This window comes from Ovis canadensis, chromosome 8 (genome assembly GCF_042477335.2).
Source record: "Ovis canadensis isolate MfBH-ARS-UI-01 breed Bighorn chromosome 8, ARS-UI_OviCan_v2, whole genome shotgun sequence".
Lineage (NCBI taxonomy): Eukaryota > Metazoa > Chordata > Mammalia > Artiodactyla > Bovidae > Ovis > Ovis canadensis.
The window spans coordinates 77,807,481-77,830,076 of NC_091252.1; the positions used below are offsets into that span (position 1 = coordinate 77,807,481).

General features: G+C 40.8%; 1 protein-coding gene across 10 annotated transcripts in view; it reads left to right on the plus strand.

Moving 5' to 3' along the window:
* Nucleotides 1-11,834: 11,834 nt before the first annotated feature.
* The window catches only part of ADGRG6 (adhesion G protein-coupled receptor G6), a 153,088-nt gene continuing 142,326 nt past the window's right edge, over nt 11,835-22,596 (plus strand). For 7 of the 10 annotated variants that reach the window (XM_069598568.1, XM_069598562.1, XM_069598569.1 and 4 more), the window contains exons 1-2: nt 11,835-12,577; nt 20,504-20,604. In XM_069598568.1, coding sequence (XP_069454669.1) covers nt 12,576-12,577; nt 20,504-20,604 — 103 coding nt within the window. In that variant the 5' untranslated portion in view covers nt 11,835-12,575. Of the gene's footprint in view, nt 12,578-12,743; nt 13,008-20,503; nt 20,605-22,596 lie in introns of those variants that run through there. The other 3 variants (XM_069598563.1, XM_069598571.2, XM_069598567.1) reach the window with 2 other exon arrangements.

A 22,596-nucleotide genomic window follows, 5' to 3' on the forward strand; every position in this document is an offset into this window, starting at 1 on the left:
TCCAACTTATCAATAAAACACCTTCAAAATATCCCGTCTAATTACTTCTCACCACTTCCATTTCTATCTCTATAGTTTGAGCCATCATCATCTCATTTTTTGATTGTGTTCACACTTAATAAACTCCATAGATTCTATTTTATGCTTGCCTTAGACCATGCTATTTTCTATTTAAAATGACCATTTACAATAAAATTAAAAGCCTGTTTTCTTACCCACTAGGCATAAAATTTGGCCTTTTGTTGTCTCTCAGACATCATTCCATCTTTCTCCCTCAAGTTGAGCTTCTCTGTTCTTCTCGCTCTGGCACACAAGACAAGTCCATGCTGCCACAGAGCATTTTCACTCACTTGTTCTTCTGGTGGCAAATCTCTTCCTGTCTGGCCTGACTTTCAGTTCAGTCGCTCAGTCGTGTCCAACTCTTTGCGACGCCATGAATCGCAGCACACCAGGCCTCCCTGTCCATCACCAACTCCAGGAGTTCACTCAGACTCACGTCAACCGAGTCTGTGATGCCATCCAGCCATCTCATCCTCTATCGTCCCCTTCTCCTCCTGCCCCCAATCCCTCCCAGCATCAATCTTTTCCAATGAGTCAACTCTTCGCATGAGGTGGCCAAAGTACTGGAGTTTCAGCTTGAGCATCATTCCTTCCAAAGAAATCCCAGGGCTGATCTCCTTCAGAATGGACTGGTTGGATCTCCTTGCAGTCCAAGGGATTCTCAAGAGTCTTCTCCAACACCACAGTTCAAAAGCATCAATTCTTCAGCACTCAGCCTTCTTCACAGTTCAACTCTCTCATCCATACATGACCACAGGAAAAACCATAGCCTTGACTAGATGGACCTTAGTCGGCAAAGTAATTTCTCTGCTTTTGAATATACTATCTAGGTTGATCATAACTTTTCTTCCAAGGAGTAAGCGTCTTTTAATTTCATGGCTGAAATCACCATCTGCAGTGATTTGGGAGCCCAAAAAAATAAAGTCTGACACTGTTTCCACTGTTTCTCCATCTATTTCCCATGAAATGATGGGACCGGATGCCATCATCTTCATTTTCTGAATGTTGAGCTTTAAGCCAACTTTTTTACTGTCCTCTTTTACTTTCATCAAGAGGCTTTTTAGTTCCTCTTCACTTTCTGCCATAAGGGTGGTGTCATCTGCATATCTGAGGTTATTGATATTTCTCCCAGCAATCTTGATTCCAGCTTGTGTTTCTTCTAGTCCAGCGTTTCTCATGATGTACTCTGCATATAAGTTAAATAAACAGGGTGACAATATACAGCCTTGACGTATTCCTTTTCCTATTTGAAACCAGTCTGTTGTTCCATGTCCAGTTCTAACTGTTGCTTCCTAACCTGCATACAGATTTCTCAAGAGGCAGGTCAGGTGGTCTGGTGTTCCCATCTCTTTCAGAATTTTCCATAGTTTATTGTGATCCACACAGTCAAAGGCTTTGGCATAGTCAATAAAGCAGAAATAGATGTATTTTCTGGAATTCTCTTGCTTTTTCCATGATCTAGCGGATGTTGGCAATTTGATCTCTGGTTCCTCTGCCTTTTGTAAAACCAGCTTGAACATTAGGAAATTCACGGTTCGCGTATTGCTGAAGCCTGGCTTGGAGAATTTTGAGCATTACTTTACTAGCATGTGAGATGAGTGCAATTGTGCAGTAGTTTGAGCATTCTTTGGCATTGCCTTTCTTTGGGATTGGAATGAAAACTGAACTTTTCCAGTCCTGTGGCCACTGCTAAGTTTTCCAAATGTGCTGGCATATTGAGTGCAGCACTTTCACAGCATCATCTTTCAGGATTTGAAATAGCTCCACTGGAATTCCATCACCTCCACTAGCTTTGTTTGTAGTGATGCTTTCTAAGGCCCACTTGACTTCACATTTCAGGATGTCTGGCTCTAGACGAGTGATCACACCATCATGATTATCTGGGTCATGAAGATCTTTTTTGTACAGTTCTTCTGTGTATTCTTGCCACCTCTTCTTAATATCTTCTGCTTCTGTTAGGTCCATGCCATTTCTGTCCTTTCAAGCCCATCTTTGCATGAAATGTTCCCTTGGTATCTCTAATTTTCTTGAAGAGATCTCTAGTCTTTCCCATTCTGTTCTTTTCCTCTATTTCTTTGCATTGATTGCTGAAGAAGGCTTTATCTCTTCTTGCTATTCTTTGGAACTCTGCATTCAGATGCTTATATCTTTCCTTTTCTCCTTTGCTTTTTGCCTCTCTTCTCTTCACAGCTATTTGTAAGGCCTCCCCAGACAGCCATTTTGCTTTTTTGTATTTCTTTCCCATGGGAGTGGTCTTGATCCCTGCTTCCTATACAATGTCATGAACCTCAGTCCATAGTTCATCAGGCACTCTATCTATCAGATTTATTTCTCTCCTTAAATCTATTTCTCACTTCTACTGTATAATCATAAGGGATTTGATTTAGGTCATATTAAATGGTCTAGCAGTTTTTCCTACTTTCTTTAATTTAAGTCTGAATTTGCTAATAAAGAGTTTTTGATCTGAGCCACAGTCAGCTCCTGGTCTTGTTTTTGCTGACTGTATAGAGCTTCTCCATCTTTGGCTGCAAAGAATATAATCAATCTGGTTTCGGTGTTAACCATCTGGTGATGTCCATGTGTAGAGTCTTCTCTTGTGTTGTTGGAAGAGGGTGTTTGCTATGACCAGTGCATTTTCTTGGCAAAATTCTATTAATCTTTGCCCTGCTTCAGTCCGCATTCCAAGGCCAAGTTTGCCTGTTACTCCAGGTGTTTCTTGACTTCCTACTTTTGCATTCCAGTCTCCTATAATGAAAAGGACATCTTTTTTGGGTGTTAGTTCTAAAAGGTCTTGTAGGTCTTCATAGAACCGTTCGACTTCAGCTTCTTCAATGTTACTGGTTGGGCAGACTTGGATTACTGTGATATTGAATGGTTTGCCTTGGAGACGAGCAGAGATTATTCTGTCATTTTTGAGATTGCATCCAAGTACTGCATTTCAGACTCTTGTTGACCATGATGGCTACTCCATTTCTTCTGAGGGATTCCTGCCCGCAGTAGTAGATATAATGGTCATCTGAGTTAAATTCACCCATTCCAGTCCATTTTAGTTCGCTGATTCCCAGAATGTCATCGTTCACTCTTGCCATCTCTTGTTTGACCACTTCCAATTTGCCTTGATTCATGGACCTGATATTCCAGGCTCCTATGCAATATTGCTCTTTAAAGCATCAGACCTTGCTTCTGTCACCAGTCACATCCACAGCTGGGTATTGTTTTTGCTTTGGCTCCATCCTTTCATTCTTTCTGGAGTTATTTCTCCACTGATCTCCAGTAGCATATTGGGCACCTACTGACCTGGGGAGTTCCTCTTTCAGTATCCTATCATTTTGCCTTTTCATACTGTTCATGGGGTTCTCAAGGCAAGAATACTGAGTGGTTTGCCATTCCCTTCTCCAGTGGACCACATTCTGTCAGACCTCTCCACCATGACCCACCTGTCTTGGGTTGCCCATCGGGCATGGCTTAGTTTCATTGAGTTAGACAAGGCTGTGGTCCTAGTGTGATTAGATTGACTGGTTTTCTGTGAGTATGGTTTCAGTGTGTCTGCCCTCTGATGCCCTCTTGCAAAACCTACCATCTTACTTGGGTTTCTCTTACCCTGGGCGTGGGGTATCTCTTCACGGCTGCTCCAGCAAAGCGCAGCCGCTGCTCCTTACCTTGGATGAAGGGTATCTCCTCACTGCTGCCCTTCCAGACCTCCAGTGTAGGATAGCTCCTCTAGGCCTTCCTGTGCCTGCACAGCCACCGCTCCTTGGACGTGGGGTTGCTCCTCCCAGCTGCCACCCCCTAGCCTGACTTTATATTCCACTTAAACCAAGTCTCTTCTACAATAACATTTTACCAGAGTGGTTTTCCCTGACTACTCTGTAGAAAATACCTATCACCCTTAGCTTCCTTAATCTCTCCCTGCTTTATTTTTTTCATAGAATTAATCATCATCTATATTTTTTATCTCTTTCTCTCTATTTTTATTACTTTACTATCTACTTCCCCTTCCAAGAGGAATATGAACTTGACAAAAGCAGAAACTTTATTTTTGCTCATCGCTGTCATGACAGTGTCAGAACAATGCTTGCCATATAGTAGATGATCAATATTTTTGCCAAATGAATGAATGGGTGACAAGGGCAATTATCAATTACCTGGATAAATACTGCTCTCGTGATTGCATTTATTCCCATATTTGATTTTCTTATGTAATTGAGGAGCATTTCCCAGTTTTTGAAACTGGGAAGTTTAAAAAAGCAATGTATATATATGGCTAGACTCTCAGAAATATTAATGAATACCCATCCAGCTAGTGAAAGCCAGCTTTAAAGTGCTTTTGAAAACAAGGTAATCTAATAGCAGAAAAACCTGTATGCTTGTGTATCTCTGTATGTGTTTTCCTTCCATTCATTCTGACCAGACCGTATACTAGAACTCTGTGTAAATATTCCAGGCAAGTATAACTGGATCTGAATTAGTTGGTCAAGAGTATGTGTTGAAGCAAAAAAATAAAAAATAAAAAGGAGAAGTGTTTAAACCTTGATTGCCTGCACTCTTTTAGGCCAACTCTACGTATCTGTAGGGATGGTGTGAAGATTAAAAGAGATACTACATGCAATTATCTTAATAAAATATCATGTACATAGAAAGCACTAATTGCTTGATATTAATATTTTTATTATCTATGGAAGACTAAAGAGCTTCCAGTACATGAAAGAACTTTCAGCTCATGAAGTTCATAGCAGCCTACATTTATCACCGAACTAAATGAATTAATCTCACAATGTCTGCCATGTCAGCTTTAAAACAATATATAATTTTTTCTGGTTTACTCATAGGAAAAGAGGATTTGTGGAAAATAAAATCTAATGATCTTGATGTTACTCCTAGATATTATCAAAAGCAAGATAGGATTCAGAGCCTTGGTAAATCTGATGTAATATTCCCTAGAACTCTGGGATTGTCTACCATCTATACTCTCCTAAATTTGATGGTGTTGATATGAACTGACATTTAATTATTTGCATAGCCTATTTAAAATTAAACTAGCGACATGCTCCGAGTTCTTCTCAAGCATGAATACACTCTCCTTTTGTCCTAGACATTGTTAAGAATGGGTTATATGAAAGATGATTTTTGACACTTGAAAAGAATGAGATATTGCTAAGGACCAGCAAGACAGCATCAAGAACAAGTCATGCAGGGACTTCCCTGATGGTCCAGTGGTTAAGACTCTAAGGTCCCAATGCAGGGGGGACACGTTTGATCCCTGGTTTGGGGGAAAAAAATCCCATAGCCATGTGACACAGTAGAAAAAAAAAGAAAATATCATATAGTCAAACTCACATTCTGGCTTCATGACTAGACAGTCTAGACTAACAGGTCAAGAGAAAACAAAAGCTATACGAATTTACTGATGCATTTAGTCTTTTGTGATAAATTGGGAGCTCCCACTGAAGGAAGAAACACCAGCTGGAATCAAGATTGCCAGGAGAAATATCAATAACCTCAGATATGCAGATGACACCACCCTTAAGGCAGAAAGTGAAGAGGAACTAAAAAGCCTCTTGATGAAAGTGAAAGGGGAGAGTGAAAAAGTTGGCTTAAAGCTCAACATTCAGAAAACGAAGATGATGGCATCCGGTCCCATCATTTCATGGGAAATAGATGGGGAAGCAGTGGAAATAGTGTCAGACTTTATTTTTTTGGGCTCCAAAATCACTGCAGATGGTGACTGCAGCCATGAAATTAAAAGACACTGAAAGTCCCCTGGAGAAGGAAATGGCAATCCACTCCAGCACTCTTGCTTGGGAAATCCCATGGACGGAGGAGCCTGATAGGCTACGGTCTATGGGGTAGCAAAGAGTCGGACATGACTGAGTGACTTCACTTCACTTCACTTCTCCTTGGAAGAAAAGTTATGACCAACCTAGATAGCATATTCAAAAGCAGAGACGTTACTTTGCCGACTAAGGTCCGTCTAGTCAAGGCTATGGTTTTTCCAGTGGTCATGCATGGATGTGAGAGTTGGACTGTGAAGAAGGCTGAGCGCTGAAGAATTGATGCTTTTGAACTGTGGTGTTGGAGAAGACTCTTGAGAGTCCCTTGGACTGCAAGGAGACCCAACCAGTCCATTCTGAAGAGATCAATCCTGGAATTTCTTTGGAAGGAATGATGCTGAAACTGAAACTCCAGTACTTTGGTCACCTCATGCGAAGAGTTGACTCATTGGAAAAGACTTTGATGCTGGGAGGGATTGAGGGCAGGAGGAGAAGGGGACGACAGAGGATGAGATGGCTGGATGGCATCACGGACTCGATGGATGTGAGTCTGAGTGAACTCCAGGAGTTGATGATGGACAGGGAGGCCTGGCGTGCTGCGATTCATAGGGTCGCAGAGTCAGACACGACTGAGCGACTGAACTGAACTGAACTGATTGAAAGAAGTAGGTGGGACAGTAAAGCAACATGGATTAATAACAACTGGTTCAAAACGTGTACCTTCCAATGTTGATTATCAGTAGATCAGTATCACCAGGAGTCAGATCCCTTGTGGAATTCCATAGGGGCTTTGCCTGGGTCAGCTTCAACATTTGTATATTCCAAATACAGGAAACAAAATGATTAATTTTGCATGTAGCAAGGGCTTGGAAAAGATTGTTAACAAGATTAGTGAAAGAATCAAATTTCAAATTGATTTCTTCAAACTGATACACTGGACTGAATGCAACAGTACAAGATGTACTCAGCAAACTGGTCATGGATTCAGATGAGTGATTTAGGCAGGACAGGCTTTCTGACTTGGTGACAGCTCCTGTGAAAATACTCAGGCCTACACTGAAGTGAAGCCAGGAGGGCAAAGCAGTCACTCAGTCCTTGGTGTTTGCTCAGCCTCCCCTTGCTTGTTGTGTGATCTCGGGTAACTTACTCAATTATCTTGAACTTCAATTTCCTGTCTTTAAATGGGAATAACAATCACTTGTAAAGATAATGAATTGAGGGAGGCATGATGTTTTTGGGAGATTAGCTGTCTTCCTTTTTTCTTCTGCTTATTGCCCCTTCTCCTGCTCCCTATTCAAGTTTCTAGCTAGTGTATAAGCATAGCTTCTGAAAATGATGGAGCAGAGGCAAAAATAGAGGGGATTCAGAATGCCTGCATTTGTTTTTCATAAGTTTTCCTTTGGCCGCAGGGGCTGAGGGGTGCCAGTTCCTCACCAAGGAACTGAGCCCACACCCTTGGCCGTGAAAGTGCAGAGTCCTAACCACTGGACCACCAAGGAATTCTCTTTTTTTTTTTTTTTTGTAATGTTAAGCACCAAGAGAACAGAGAGGAGCTGAGATACAGGCAAAATGTTGGGACACAGCAGAGAAAGAGAAGCTATTTTCCTTTTCTCAGGTTGGAAGGGAAGGAAGAGAGATGGTGGGAGAGCAGAGAGTGGAGTGTTTTTCTGTGCTGCCTCCCAATTAGAGACCTAGAGAGGAGCCACGGCCCCAGAGAAGGGCTCCTTGCAGGGACAATGCTGATGGACAGTGATAGACCATCAGCGAGCCAATAAAGAGCCTGACTTGAAGGACCCTCACTGACAACCTGTGTAAACTAATACCCACACAGAGTGGTACCTGCTACCACACATAAATCAAAGACCACTTCCAGTGGTTAGGACTCTGTGTTTCCACTGTGAGGGGGCCAAGTTCTATCCCTGGTCAGGGAACTAAGATCCTGCAAGCTGTGGGTCTCGGCCAAAAAATAAAAAGATATCAAGGACTACTTTTCTTCTGTTCCCTCCGCTGAAGAAAGTAACAAGCCTGGTGAAAGGGGAGGAATCAAAATAGTTAAGGCAGAAGAAGGTATTAAAACAAAAATTGGGTTGAATTATTTACAGACTAAGATAATATCTTGAACAACTTTGATTTGTTAGAATAAAATTTATATACTCCTTGGCACATAGTGGAAGATCAATACAATAAAGACAACTATCCCAACTATAAATATTTTATGTGGCTATTCAAAAGGTCAATACTAATTTTTATTTACGCAACAGTAATGTCTAGTTCAGGAAAGGTAAGGATCTCACTCTCATCAGAGACGAAGTGTGGAATCCACTTAGAGCACATTTTTCACGTGGGCTGATAATGTAGCGAAGAGTGATTCACATGGGTAGTGAGGAGTCGGGCACTGTATGGTTAAAACAACTAGGGCTGAACAAGGGGCAGCTGAGGGGAGAGATGATAGCTGTCTTCAGAGATTTAAAAGGCTTTTTGTGGAAGATAGCATGTCCTTGTTCTGAATAGAAGTTGATGGCATGAATGTTTGATTCAATCAACAGAAAGAGGAAGTTTCTCATAGTTGAGTGTTCATCAATGCTAAGGATTCAAACAGATGTTCAATATTCATTTTGTCTGGAATGCTGTCAGAGGATTCCTGTTTGCAGAGGAATGTGGCCTGGCAATTTCCATTTTAGGATGATATATGGGGCAGGCAGAGTCAACCAATATTACCGAATTCCAGGAAATATGATGGATGCTATGTATCTTTAGCTCACTGAGTCTGCTGATGAGTTAAAAATTGTAAGTATAATCAGCATAACACAGTTTATGTAGTAAACTGGCAGAGTTTATAATGCCAGTAAATTAAAGGACCAAGTTTTAAACCGAGGTTATTGCATTATAAGATTATGTACTCACCTCTGCACACTTCATTTCCCTTTCAAAGGAATGAAAAAATCTTTAGTTCGAGGATAAAAGTATCAAAATACAAGATTTTACCAATGCACTGACCAATGACAAGCACTGGCTTTTGAAATAGTTTACCTATGATTCATGTAATTGTGCAGAAATATCAGCTTCCTTGGTGGCTCAGATGTAAAGAATCCACCTGCAGTGTAGGAGACCCAGGTTTGACCCCAGGGTAGGGAAGATCCCCTGGAGAAGGGAATGGCTACCCACTCCAGTATTCTTGCCTGGAGACTTCCATGGATAGAGGAGCCTGGTGGGCTATAGTCCATGGGACCCTATAGGGTTAGATAGGACTGAAAGACTAATACTTTAACTTACTATTAGTACATATGTTTATGAACATTTAACTTATAACAGCACATTAAATATGCCACTCCTATCTTCAAGATATATGTACATTTGTTTCTGTTGTAATGGTTAATTTTATCTGTCCACTTGGCTAGGCCTTAGTGTTCAGATATTTGGTCAAACATTATTCTGGATGTCCCGGTGAAGATGACAGAGACAAAAGGTGACAGAGATGGTTTTTAGTTAATAATAATAACACTGAAATCGGAGAAGGCAATGGCACCCCACTCCAGTACTCTTGCCTGGAAAATCCCATGGACAGAGGAGCCTGGTAGGCTGTAGTCCATGGGATCGCGAAGAGTTGGACACGACTGAGCGACTTCACTTTCACTTTTCACTTTCATGCATTGGAGAAAATGGCAACCCACTCCAGTGTTCTTGTCTGGAGAATCCCAGGGATGGGGGAGCCTGGTGGGCTGCCCTCTATGGGGTCACACAGAGTTGGACATGACCGAAGCGACTTAGCAGCAGCAACACTGAAATCACTGGGTTTTTAGTAAAGAACATGGTGGGTGGGCCTCCCACCCATAATATGTGTGAGCCTCATCCGATCACTTGAAGGCATGAATAGAAGAAAGACTGACCTTCTGCAAGAAGGAATTCTATCAGCAGACTGCCTTTGAACTTGACTGCAACTCTTTCCTGAGTCTCCAGCCTGCTGGCCTACCCTGAGGATTTTGGACTTCTACCTCATAGTCATGTTAAGTCAATTTCTTAGATCTCTCTATATACACATATACATCCCATTTCTCTGGAGAATTCTGACAAATTTGGTATTTATATTTATTTCTTTGCCCACGTGTTTCCTGGTTCCTTTTAGCTTTAGAATTCTATGAGTAGAACAGTAGTTCTACAGTAGTACCTGTATGAACTTGGAAGCAGATCCCTCCCCAGTCTTGCCTTCAGATAAGATCACAGCCTTAGCCAAAACCTTTGTTGCAGTCTCATGAGAGACATTATACTTAGCTCTCCTCAGATTCCTGAACCCGAGGACTGTGAAATAATAAATATGTTTGCTTTAATAATATTCTATGAATGGAACTTAAATTCCTTTGGAATAGTCTTGTGTAATAGAGGCTGATTTGAATTGCAAGACCTGGGTCCTAGCCCCTGGTCACTTTTGTCTGGAGACCTGGGTCCTAGCTCCTGGTCACTGCCAGCTAGTTTATGCAGGTGTCACATCTCTGGGTCTCATTTTCCTATCTGTAATATGAGAGGACTGGACACTAGAACTCTGGCCTCCCTTAAGTACTACAATTCAATGTCCCTATTAGTCATATGGTTTATTCATCAAAATAAATACTGATGAAAGTCACAAGAAGAACACACCCTGGATTTTTCAGGCCTCCAGACTTGGTGGCAGTGTTCCAGCATCCTTTGTACAGATAGCTGTCTGTGTTCAAGTCCTGTTCTACCTGTTCTTTTCCACCCCTACTAGTCTGTATCACTAGCCAATCAATGTCATGTACAGTTTTTGGCACTTGTGCTTGTGGCCTGTGTGTGCATGCTCACAGTTCATGCTGGGCTCTGGATGCGTACACAGCACTGGCATTTGGTTTTGCCTCCTGTATTTTCATGGATTAACTGGTGGTACCCAAGGGTGAGGGAACGTATTTGCAAGTGTGAGTCCTTTTTTTCCCCTTCTCATTTCCAAGGGGGTGTGTCCAGATCCCTTTGCCAGGCAGCTACTTTATAGGAGGCCAGGCAGTGGACTTTTCCCATTGAGTAACTGGATTTGCATTTGCAAATCAATCCTGCTGAATATTAGGTGAACAAATAGTCAGTCCCATGTTAATATCCTTTCTTTCTTTCTTTTTTTTTTTGTGGTGCAGATTTTAAAAGAAAGCATGACTTGTCCAGCCCTATCCCTGAATCCCAGTGAAGCAGCAGGAGGGGGCTGAAGAAGGAGGGTCCCAGGCCAGATTGTGGAGCAAGCAGTTTGTCACTTGTCCTGCCCAGTTTTCACTTTCAATTAACCCCCCTGCAACCACTCTCAGATCGCTCAGGCTGTTTCTGCTGCCTATCAGCTTCTTTCCAGAAGGGATTTGAACAATACAAACCAAAGGCAATGTCAAAGCTTTGTCGTGTTACCACTCCTTAGGAGTACTTAGATATGTTTCAACAGAAGACAAAATTCTAAGCCAAAAGGATGGAATTACAGGTGTCAACAAATCAGTGGGAGAAGGCAGTAGTGTATTTCTGTGCGGGGCATAGGAATAGGGCGACTGTCGCAGGTTCCTCTTAAGGCTGGTCTTCATCCTTGGTTGGAGAAGCGCGCGCTGAGGGACTCTCACCCCCTCTCTCCCAGCAGAGACCAAGAGATCTGGTGATGGCATGGGGTGGCTGGGTGCGCGCTGAGGACAGACGGCTCACCCTTCACCCTGATAATCATTAGAAAAAGAACAAAAGAAGCGAGGGGTAGGGGGAAGACATGAAAGAAAAGCAAGGAGAAGAGCAAAGAAACAAGGAGAAAGCGAGGCAATGGCGCGGGAACTTGGCGGCGGGGTTCCGCGCACTCGGGCTGCACCCCACGGGGACAGGGAGGAGATGCCCCCCATCCCCGCGGGCCTTCCGAGCTGCTCAGGTCTCGCAGGGAGGGTCTCCTGGATGCACGGCGCCCGGCTTCAGGCGACCTCTGGGCCTGCCCCGCCCCCTCCCCCGCCGGGCAGCCGAGCCGGGCCGGGAGCCAGTCTCCCACCCACTCCGGCCCCAGCAACTCGCCCCTCGCTGCCCGCCTGGCGAGTTCCTCTCCCACCCCGCAGCCAGACTCTGCCCTCCAGCCCCGGGGCTGGGATCCTGGGTGGGGCGGCCGCGCCTCCGGGACGGCCCCCGCGGCGGATCAGCTAGGCTGGGGCCGCCCCAGGGCCGCGCGGGGCCCGGCCAGACGCCGCGGGGGCAGCCGCACCTGAGCCCCTGGTCCGGCACACTCGGCGCCGGAAGCGCAGGCGGGGTGGACCGGTCCCGGGAGCAACCCGAGCCTGCGGGGTGGGGTAGAGAGGGAGACTGGAGCCACAAAGCGGGTGACCACGTGCTGCCGCACGCCAGCGGACCCCTCCACCTACCCGCCCACCCAGTCACCCTGGGAGCCCCCGGGGCACCCCGAGCACCCAGCACCGGCTCCAAGGCGGACCCAGCCGCTTCCACGTTCTCGCCCTAACTTTCCTCCAACTTCTCCGTAAGGAGGAACCTGCCACCCCGCCCGCCCCCTGGCCGCGACGATCCGCACTTGAACTCCGCGGCGGCGACCTTCCACCTTGCGCCACCCCGGAGCTGCCCGGGAAACCCTGATGAACTCTCCAGAAAGAGCGTAAAGGAGGGTCCGGCCACCGCGCTCGGCCCAGGTTAGGGGCTTCATCTGCGGAACTCGGAGCCGCAGAGCCTGGTGAAGGTGGTGGAGCATGACCGCGCGGCCCCTGGGGACCCCAGCGCAGTGATGCCAACATGTGAGTACCCACCCCCACTTTCGGCTCAGAATTCCTTCACACCTTTACCTGTGCCCCCTGCCCCTGCCCTCCCCCTAACTCCCGGTCCCCGACTCCACGGCTTTGTAAAGACTTAGCCGCACTGAGCACCGACAGAATAAACCGGTTTGTCTTCACTTTGCCCCCCGAGGCAATGAGGAGTGAGCTGCTGTTTTGCCAGGCGGAGCTGTGACATGTGTATGCGGCTGGCTTTTTTTTTTTTTTCCCCGCAGCCAGAGGTAAACCTCACGTTTGGGCGGCGTAAAGCATAATAAAAAGGGCAGGGCTTCAAGAATGGGGAAAACGTTTTCGATTCAAATGCAACAAGAAGTCACAGGCGCGGTCGCTCCATCCAGGGGCCGGGCCCGGCCAGGAAGGCGCTCTCCTGGATCAGCACCTGGGGGCTTGGAAGGTACTAGTATGCGGAGAGAATGTTGACTTTACACATTGTCACCCTTGACTGTAGAAGTTATTCTTGGATCTTTGGGTTGTTTGAATGATTTTTTTTTTTTTTAAGCGCGCAGAAAAGGTTCTCCGTGTACTTTACAGATTAAGAAGTCCTGAAAGAAGATGCCATTTTACGTGATAGAATCTCTGAAGGGGCTTGTGTAGAAGCAGGAGTCGGGGGTGTAGGGCGATGACACGCTTAGAGAAACCTGATGTGTTTTGTTTCTATGGACTTGTCCTCCAAGTGGTGAGGTGCCTCAGGGCGACCCCGCTGAGGGGCCCCCAGCACCGCTTAGCTTAGCCTGCCAAAATGGAAAAAGGAAGGTTGTTCTCGAAAGACCCAGCTTATTTTTGTGGCCAACTCAGAAGTTACTTTTTCTTGTAACATATAATTTTCCCTCTGGTGTTTTGTTTAATCTTGGGCAGACATCTGGACAGACATTTAACTCCCTTCCACTGACTAATATACAAGAGTTTCTAGAAATTGATAAACACCCTCCTTCCCCCAACTTTTGGAGCCTAACTTATTTCCACTTAAATTTCCTCTTTCAATTTAATACCTGGGAAAAAACCTGCCCCTCAGGCCTGTCTTTTTCCATTCCTTGGACCTTCTGCCTTGCTCCCTCCAGCACACATTTTCAAAATAGGAAAAAGGGTTAGTGTCCAGAAACCTAGCCCTTGGCCGGTCTGTTCCTGGTAGTGAGCAGTGTAATTAGAAAGGAACCACTTATTTTTATTAAACTGCATGTGAAGTCATTCCACACCTGTGAGTTTGAAAGGTTCATTTGCCCAGTGGGATCAGCAAGGTATAACCTGAAATAATTTATTTTGGGATGTGGCCAACAGCTTCATATAAGACTTATTATATACAGGCAACACATTTTGAATGAATGTGAGTTTGTTTTAAGCTTCAGTTTTTCCTGAAAATACATAGTAAGAGTTTTAATAGCAGATGTTTGTCTAGCTTTCTATAAGCTTTCCTAGGTGATTTGGACCTTATGGGGAAAAAACTACATTATACATGAAAAAAATATAAATACCAGGTTTTAAAAGATGTGAAACTGATCAAGTAATGTTAAAATTTCCTGGTTATGAAATTAGATAGTCCATTTGAATTCTATATGGTTTTAAAAATCTTAATGTCATTATACAGTAAAAGCATGGATATTTAATCACAAAATTATTACTCTGATTCGTTTCTTTATTGAGCTATTTTGACAGAATGTTTTTCCATTTCTTGTCAGATTGCAACTTTTTCTTTTTTTCTGTTTGTAATTCATATGGAATGGTTTAAGATTATCTGATTCTTTTTAGATATCAGTACATTAAGATATATAGAAATAATAGCAACCTTTCCAAAGTAAATATTCCTACTATCTCTTTGAAAATGTAATTATCATTTAAATTTTTAATTTTGATAGATTCAAATACACAAATTGTTTGAATATATTTTCTGCCTACTCTTGTGGATAAAGAGTGTTTATATATTAGTACACTCAAGTTCTGGAATTAGAGACTTTACAAATATACTTTGGAGTTGTAATGACTGCATAATTTTAAATTTTAGTAGATTTAGCAAGACTTGCATTAATTGGTCTCAAGCTGCATGAAGCTACTGTTCCATTTATGGCTTATATAAATTACATGACATTGTGCTTTTCCAGTGTGAATGGTGAATGAGGCTATTGTCTCTTGGCTTATGGGAAATATTAGAAGCTTGTAGTTTTACTGCCCAAGTGGACACGTCACTCTGATTTCTGGAAATAATGATCTGAAAGAGAATCAGTTTACATATTAAAAATAAACTGACAGCTACTTCCTTAAACCTGACGGTTTTTCTGACTGCCCATGTCTTAACAAGGGTTTACATTTCTAATGCGATGATCAAAAGTTTCTAGAGTGCATTTGGACTTTAGACTAAATAAAAAAAGACTTTGTTCAGTGTGTGTGGCATGCTTGGGCAAAATTGCATCTTTCCACTTCGTTTCTAATTGGATGACATTAAAACATTATCTGCATTGGACAACGTGAAGAAGCGCAGCAAGTGACTGGGGCTATAAACATTTAAAGGCCATTTCAGTCATAACTAAAAATGCCAATAAAAATTGAGTGCACTACCTGAGTGTCATCTTACTCTCCCTTATTAACGTTACTCAGGATGGAATTACTTGGAGTGCCTTAAGGAAAACTTCAGTATTGCTGTATTGAAAACATTTACAACAAACATGACCAAGGCTTAACATATTTAGTATAGAATTGGTTAAAAAAAAAATCACTAGAAAAGAAAATGTTCATAATGGAAAATTAACTATATAAATCATTCAATATGCCAATCCAAATAAAGGAAATCCATATGAGACATTATGTTTTCTATCAAACTGGCAATGATTAAAGCAATATTACCCAGTAGTGATGAGAGGCTCATTAGATAAACACTGGTACTCTTCATTGTAAAACTGTACATATGTATTTTCCTCTATTTAGAAATAATTTTAAGCCTCCAGAGAAGTTGCAAAAATAACATGAAGAACAGCTGTATACTCTTGACACAGAATCACTTATTGTAAATGTTTACCCCATTTGTTTTATCATTTTTCTTATCTTCTCCTTTTCATACACACACACACACACACTCTTTTTCCCTGAATCATCTGAAAGTAACTTACATTTATTGGGGCTTCAAGGGTTTATTTATTTAATTGAAATTTTTGTTGAAGTATTTGTTGATTCACACGCAGTTTTAAAAAATAATACAGAGACAGCTCAGGTACTCTTTACCCAGTTCCTCCCAATGCTGATATTTTGCAAAACTAGAGTACAATATCACAACCAGGATACTGATACAATACACCTCTCTTTTTCAGATTTTCCCAGTTTCATGTGTTTGTGTGAAGGTGTGTGTATTTCTCATGATTGCTTAATTTCAACTATGTAAAGCCAGTTATGTATATTATAGCTCAAGTAAGGGGCAAGATTTGTACAGATTTCAAGAATTATAAACCTTTATGCTTTTTTAAAGTGAGGAGTGAACCCAACTTAATAAAAGAACTTACTTTAAGTAATATAATAGCACTTCATTATTTAGGCTCAAGAACATGATCTTTAACCAGAATATGAAACAAAATTATAAGCAGGCTTAAATAAGCCAAATTACCATGCTTTTTATTCTGGAAAAATTAAGGCATTCTCTGTGCTACTCCTCATGTCCCTTCCTGAAAAGATTTGCCATAGAAATACAATTGGGATATAGAGAAAGAAGTTAATTCTGACTATTGTTAATATTAAGAAAATTAGTACCATGTTAATTTCTCCACAATTTCAAAATCTCTTCACTCTTTTCTCTTTAATTGTGATATTTTTAGAGGAGTCAGTAGGAGTAAAGAGATGTAAGACAGTAGGTTTAAAAAAATTATTTTGAATTGGAGGATAATTGCTTTACAATGTGGTGTTGGTTTCTGCCTTACAACAATGTGAATCAACAATAAGTATTCATATATCCCCTCCTCTTGACCCTCCCTCACCCCTCCACCCCATTCCACCCCTCTAGGTCATCACAGAACACGGGGCAGGTTTTTTAGATTATTTCAGTAATGCGTTTGGATTAAATGGTATCCATATTCCTATAAAAGAGCTGAGTTCTAAAACTTTCTGATGCAAGATTTAAGTATGTTGCATCTTGCAGTCTATATACTTTGAAGAGTGAGTTTCCAATAAAGTTAGCTTGGTTCTCAAAAAGGACCATTGGGTTGGAAGCCAGGTGACCCAGGAGGTCTTTTTGATTTTGCCATCATTGATTATGTGATCTTGGGCAAGTAGCTTAAACATCATAGTTTTTTCATTTGTGAAATGATGGGTTTTGTTCCATAACTTTTGGGTTCTTTTCAGGTTATAGAAGTCTATGACTCTCTTTTACTTAAAAAGTATTCCTGTTCTTTTCAATAGAACGATGAGACCACAACTGGAGTGACACAAAATTATACTGTGTTTTTTGTAGTTCCTGTTTAGAACCTTAGTAACCCTGTTCAGGATTTTCCATTCTTGTGAGAAAGTTGTTTAAATCCCAGGGATGTGTCTTTGCTAAGTGATCCCTTGAGAAGACAGACAGTGCTTTCCTGCCTCTGTTCTATTCTTAATTTATTTGTTTCTGTTCTTCAGTAAACAGTTAAGTGGATGAAAGTTGGCATGTCATATGGTTTATGTTGGTTACAAGTGCTTGCCCTGTTCTGGGTTCCTTTGCTGTACAACATGATGGAGTCCTGAGAACTGGAATGCATTAAGCTCTTGGTTGCCATTTGCAGCTCTTGTCTAATAGGATTGTAGGCAGCTTTTGTAAAATAGCTTCAGGAGAGAATATGGAACTGCTAAGTGTCAGCACCTTTTATAGCAAAAGAAAGTTGCATGAGCACGTGAAATGGACACCATGAAATTGAGTGTCACCAAACTAATGAACGTCATTCCCTGAGTATTGTTTAGAAGACATGGGAACATAAGAGAAGGGCATATTCACTAATAGTGCCCTGATGCTGATAAAGGAAGATTGTCATGTGCCACAAAGATTGAGAAGCTTCAGTTCTCCTGGGCTAATATTCCTTCTGTTAATGTCTATGAGGCTACCATCCAGGCTTCATTGGTTTGCCTGTTTGTTTCTCTGGACCTCAGTTTCCTCCTCCATAAAACAAAGAGGTTAGGCTTTATCTCTGCCTTCCAGCTCTAAATTTCTTTTAATATATGATTGTTCTTTGGTCTCAGAAGTACACTCTTCCACGCTCAGCATGAATGGGAAACATCTCATAAATCCAGCATCAATGGGAAATGGGCCCTTCTTCCAAATAAGTGAACTTTCCATGCAACAAAGGTTTACTGGCCACCCTTTTCAAAACCCTCATTAAGTTCTATGCAATGTTAATCTAGTTCTTTCTGTAATATTATATTTACAGAAGAGAAAATAGGTTCAGAATTTAAAGTACTTGCCCCCTCAAAACACACAGTAGATAGAGGTACCAGGATGTAACTGTGCTATTCCAGAGTTCACAGCCATTATCATTTTGTTATTATTAATGACTCACTGGAATTTCCCAAGTGGCACACTGGTAAAGAATCCACCTGCCAATGCAGGAGATGCAAGAGACCTGGGTTGGATCCCTGGGTTGCAAAGATCCCCTGGAAAAGGAATTGGCAGCCCACTCCAGCATTCTTGCCTGGAAATCCCCATGGACAGAGGAAGCTGACGGACTATAGTCTAGGGGGTCACAAAGAGTGACACAACTGAGCAACTGAGCACGGCGAATGACTCACTAGAACATCTTGCTTCTCATGTAAGCAGTAACACTGCTTTTAATTTCAAATATTTTGGATGGATGTATTTGAAAATATACCTACCATTCAAAAATACTTTTTAAATTAATATTTTAAAATTTTTATTGGTACAGTTGATTTACAATGTTGTGCAAAAGTACTATGTAGCCTTTTTCTTGTGTAGAGTTGGTTTCTGCTAAGAGCTGTGTGATGCTGGGGATTCTAGTTTGGTGAATATAAAATAACATGAACAAAATCAGATACTATTTTAAATATCTTCTTTCACGGCATACTTGAATAGTCTATTTCATCTCTGTTCCAAGTAGATCCGAGAAATAGCTACAAAGTTAATAGATTGGTGTTGGTTTATAATATTGATCCTATTGTCTGTTCTTGGTAAAGTCCTTTTTTTTCTTACTTCACTGTTGACAGAATAACCACCTTTGTATTAGAATGCTCAGGATGATAGTAACAATAAAAATAGCTAATATTATTGAACACTTGGGCTTCCCTGGTGGCTCAGCAGTAAAGAATCTGCCTGCCAGTGTAGGAGACCCAGGTTTGATCCCTGGGTTGGGAAGATCCCCTGGAGAAGGGAATGGCTACCCACTCCGGTATTCTTGCCTTGGAAATCCCATGGACAGAGGAGCCTGCTGGGCTACAGTCCAGGGGGTAACAAAAGAGTCGGACACGTCTTAGTGACTAAACAACAACAACAACACTAAGCACTTGCTGAATGTTAGACACATTTCTTAAAAGACATGATTTGATTTAATCATCCACCAGCACCATGGACTAGATTGTATTGATGTTCCTATTTTACAGGTGAAAACTAGGAGGAACAAGGTGGTCAAGTCAATTTTCCAAGGATTACCTAGTTCATCAGTAGCAAACTCAGGTCTGTCTGACTCCAGAGCTTATTCTCTTTGCTACTTAAGTAGTCTCTACTTAGCAGTCTCTCAGATAAGTTAGAAGGGCAGGCTTGAGACAAGTGCAAGAATCAGTTTAACGTCTGATTTTTATTATTCAAGTATTTCTGTTACCACTTTCTGGTTTTCTATTTATTGTACATTTTTTCCAGATAAGCAACCTTCAGGTGGAGAAGTATTTTATTGTGACTCCAAAGCATTGTTTTAGTTGCTCCTCTTTTAGAAATAAAATGATTCTCAATTATCACTTACAATGAAAATAACTCTGCGGATTTTAAGATCTGGAGGTTTCTTTCTGCCACTCGACTTTCTTCCTGCTTCATGACTCTCCTGCTCACCAGTTCATTCACGGTTCCTTTTTGTGACTGCCTTTCACACCCACTGCCCCCTTCCGTGGTCTGCCTCTTTTGATAGGGCTACGTCAATGGAAGGTAGCATGCCACTGTCTTCAGCCAAGATAATATGGATGTTCCCATCTAAATCATTAAGCATAATTTTGAGTTTAGAGGTAAGACTATTGTACAGACAATTGAGGGTCTTCAAAGCACCACCCCTCCATTTAATGTCATTTATTAGTTTCTTCAATACTTGGTATTTACTAGCCATTTACAAACATTGATAACTATTAATATATATAATTTTAGAACTGACATTAGTACTAATTAAGTTAAGCTTCAGTACTTAATTTTAGAGGAAAGAAGAAAGTTTGGGCGCTTTGATTTTAATATTTCCACTTGTAAAGCAGCAGATATTATAAAATGAAAACATTTCCTTAGAGGTTAAATTTCTGGGAGATTATAGAAGAGGTTGATAAAAGCATCCTCTTGGTACTCAGATGGGCATGTGACTGATGATGCTGAAGATTGATGCTAGAATTGGTTTTTTTTTTTTTAATAAGTGATTTTTTTCCCTTGAATTATCAGAATACTTCCCCATCTTTTTTTTTTTCTTCCCCATCTTTTTTTTTTTTCTTCCCCATCTTTGTGCAAGAATCATCTACTATATACCTCTGATAAGGAAGTTGTCACCAAGTAGCAAATAAAATGCATGGGTTTTTTCTTTTACCTAATTAGCTTAAAGGGGAATCCTTAGTTTATTATCTTCAAGGTTTCTTTTCTTATTTGGAAGCAAGGCGGGAAAAGGTTCTTTTTCAGTCCCTGCTAGAAACCTACAACGTTTTCTGACTGAATGCTTTATTAAGCCTGAGTGTCCTGATTGTTGCTTTTTTTCATGGCAGGATGTTTCACTCAGACCGAATGTGGAGCTGTCATTGGAAATGGAAGCCAAGTTCTCTTTTGTTCTTATTTGCTTTGTGTCTTGTGTATGCTCCTCTCTCAGGTAAGTAAGACTTTTCCTTTCAAATTCTGTATTTAAGAATGATGCCATTGCCTTCAGTGTAAGTATGCCTTTTATTTGTTGACTTTTTCTGTCCTTACAGGCTTTAGGGGCCTCTCATTCCACCTGAATTATGTGTGAATTCTATTACTTTGATCATTGTTTTATTTTCCTTGATCTTCGCTACATCTCTTTTAGTTTTATTTATTCATCGAGCCCATTTTGAATGATAAGATAGCTACATACCTGACATTAAAAGTGTGCTAGCTTTTCCTACGACTGAATAAATATACAGCACTTAACTCTCTGTTTTCAAGTTTTCATTCAGTTCTTAATGAAAAGTAGAGACTTTGTTATTGTTCTGATTTTGTTGGCATGTATGAGATAGGAATTTGGAATTAAGTTTTTAGACCATGAAGTAGTCGCCTTAAAATGATGTGATGAAGTTTATTTTAATTACAGTACTTTTGGAATGAAGATATTTAATGTTTGAAATGAGTACAGTTTTTTTTCTCAACTTTGCAACAAGGCCTTTTTAGCTGTTATTGAAAGCCAAATTTTCTATAAACAGCTAGTTATGTGAATGAGCCAATAGGAACCTGAGGAATGTTAATGATCTTTAAAAATTACCTGATTTTGTTGCTTGAGCAAACTGAATTTCTCTTGTGCCCATTTTGTTTTGCCTTTTTTTTTTTTACAGCTATATTTATTCAGTTTATTATATTTTCCTTTAGAATGAAATCATTACTCATGAAGTCTTATATACTGATTACTTGGAATTTACTCAAGATTTCATATGTTCCATATTTATAAATACCTGTATGTTATTATAAATAATACATGTAACAAATCATGGAAATAGATTGCTAAAATTGCTTATTCATAGATCAAGATATTCAACTGGAGTATTTAATATATAAATACTTTTTTCCCAAGCCAGCAAGTATTTTAAGAGTTTCAGCTACTTAGTTGGAAAATCCCTGGTACTTAATGTTTAATGGCTTCAAAACATAACTGAACTTTGAGTGTTTTTTTTGGTATATTTGTTTCAATTTCATTAGAAGTCTATTTTTTTGTTACTTTCATTATCAGAAAGAAGAAGCACTCTTGTAAAGAGATCTGAAAATTGTATATATGTTGGGTTTTATCATGTATAGTTGAACTATTTCTTGACTTTCAAAAGTGCTTCTCCAAGAGTCAATTACATGATGTAAGATGAATTAGGAGATTAAAATTAGTTGAGGTCTATTTACTTTCATTTTGTTAGGTCATGGCATTTGCCAATTTTCAAGGTTTCTTCAAAAATTAAATTGGGACTTTTTATTTTAGATGTCAGTGTGTTGATTGATATGTGCACATTCATTATTTTTATCGTGTGAATAAATTACATGAAACCCATGTTTTTAGACTAAACAAATAAGGTCAACTGAGCTGAGACCAGAGTGGGGCAGGGGGAGCACCTGGGATGTAAAATTTCAGGAGGCTCTCATTCTCAAGGGTATGGGAATCAGAGTATTTAAATGTATTTTCAAGTTACTGTCTGACACAAGAAATCTTTTGAAGGAATTTCTCTTATTACTCCACATGGTGTGTATATCACCTAAGGCTTTGTGACAGATAGTTACCTGTGTTTACTCATGAAGCCAGCATATTTTGTATCTATATGTCTTACACATGACTCACTTAAAATGCCACTGCCTTCCACATGAATAGCTAAACTTACAGAAGTACTTTAGGGGCTATTACTGGGCATTTTTATATAAAATTTTTGCCTTAACTCAGTAGAGGGTTCATGAAAATAATGCATATTAAAACTTTACTATCAATATATATAATTTTCAGAGTCCTATCTTTAAATCATGGTGTAATATCGCTATATTTTTGAAGACCATCTGGTGCTTAACTGTGATTTTTGTCTCTGTATAGGAATTCTGACTTTTTTCACTTCTATGGATGACCCCTGGATGATCTCATTGAATCCAGTGGTTTTAAGTG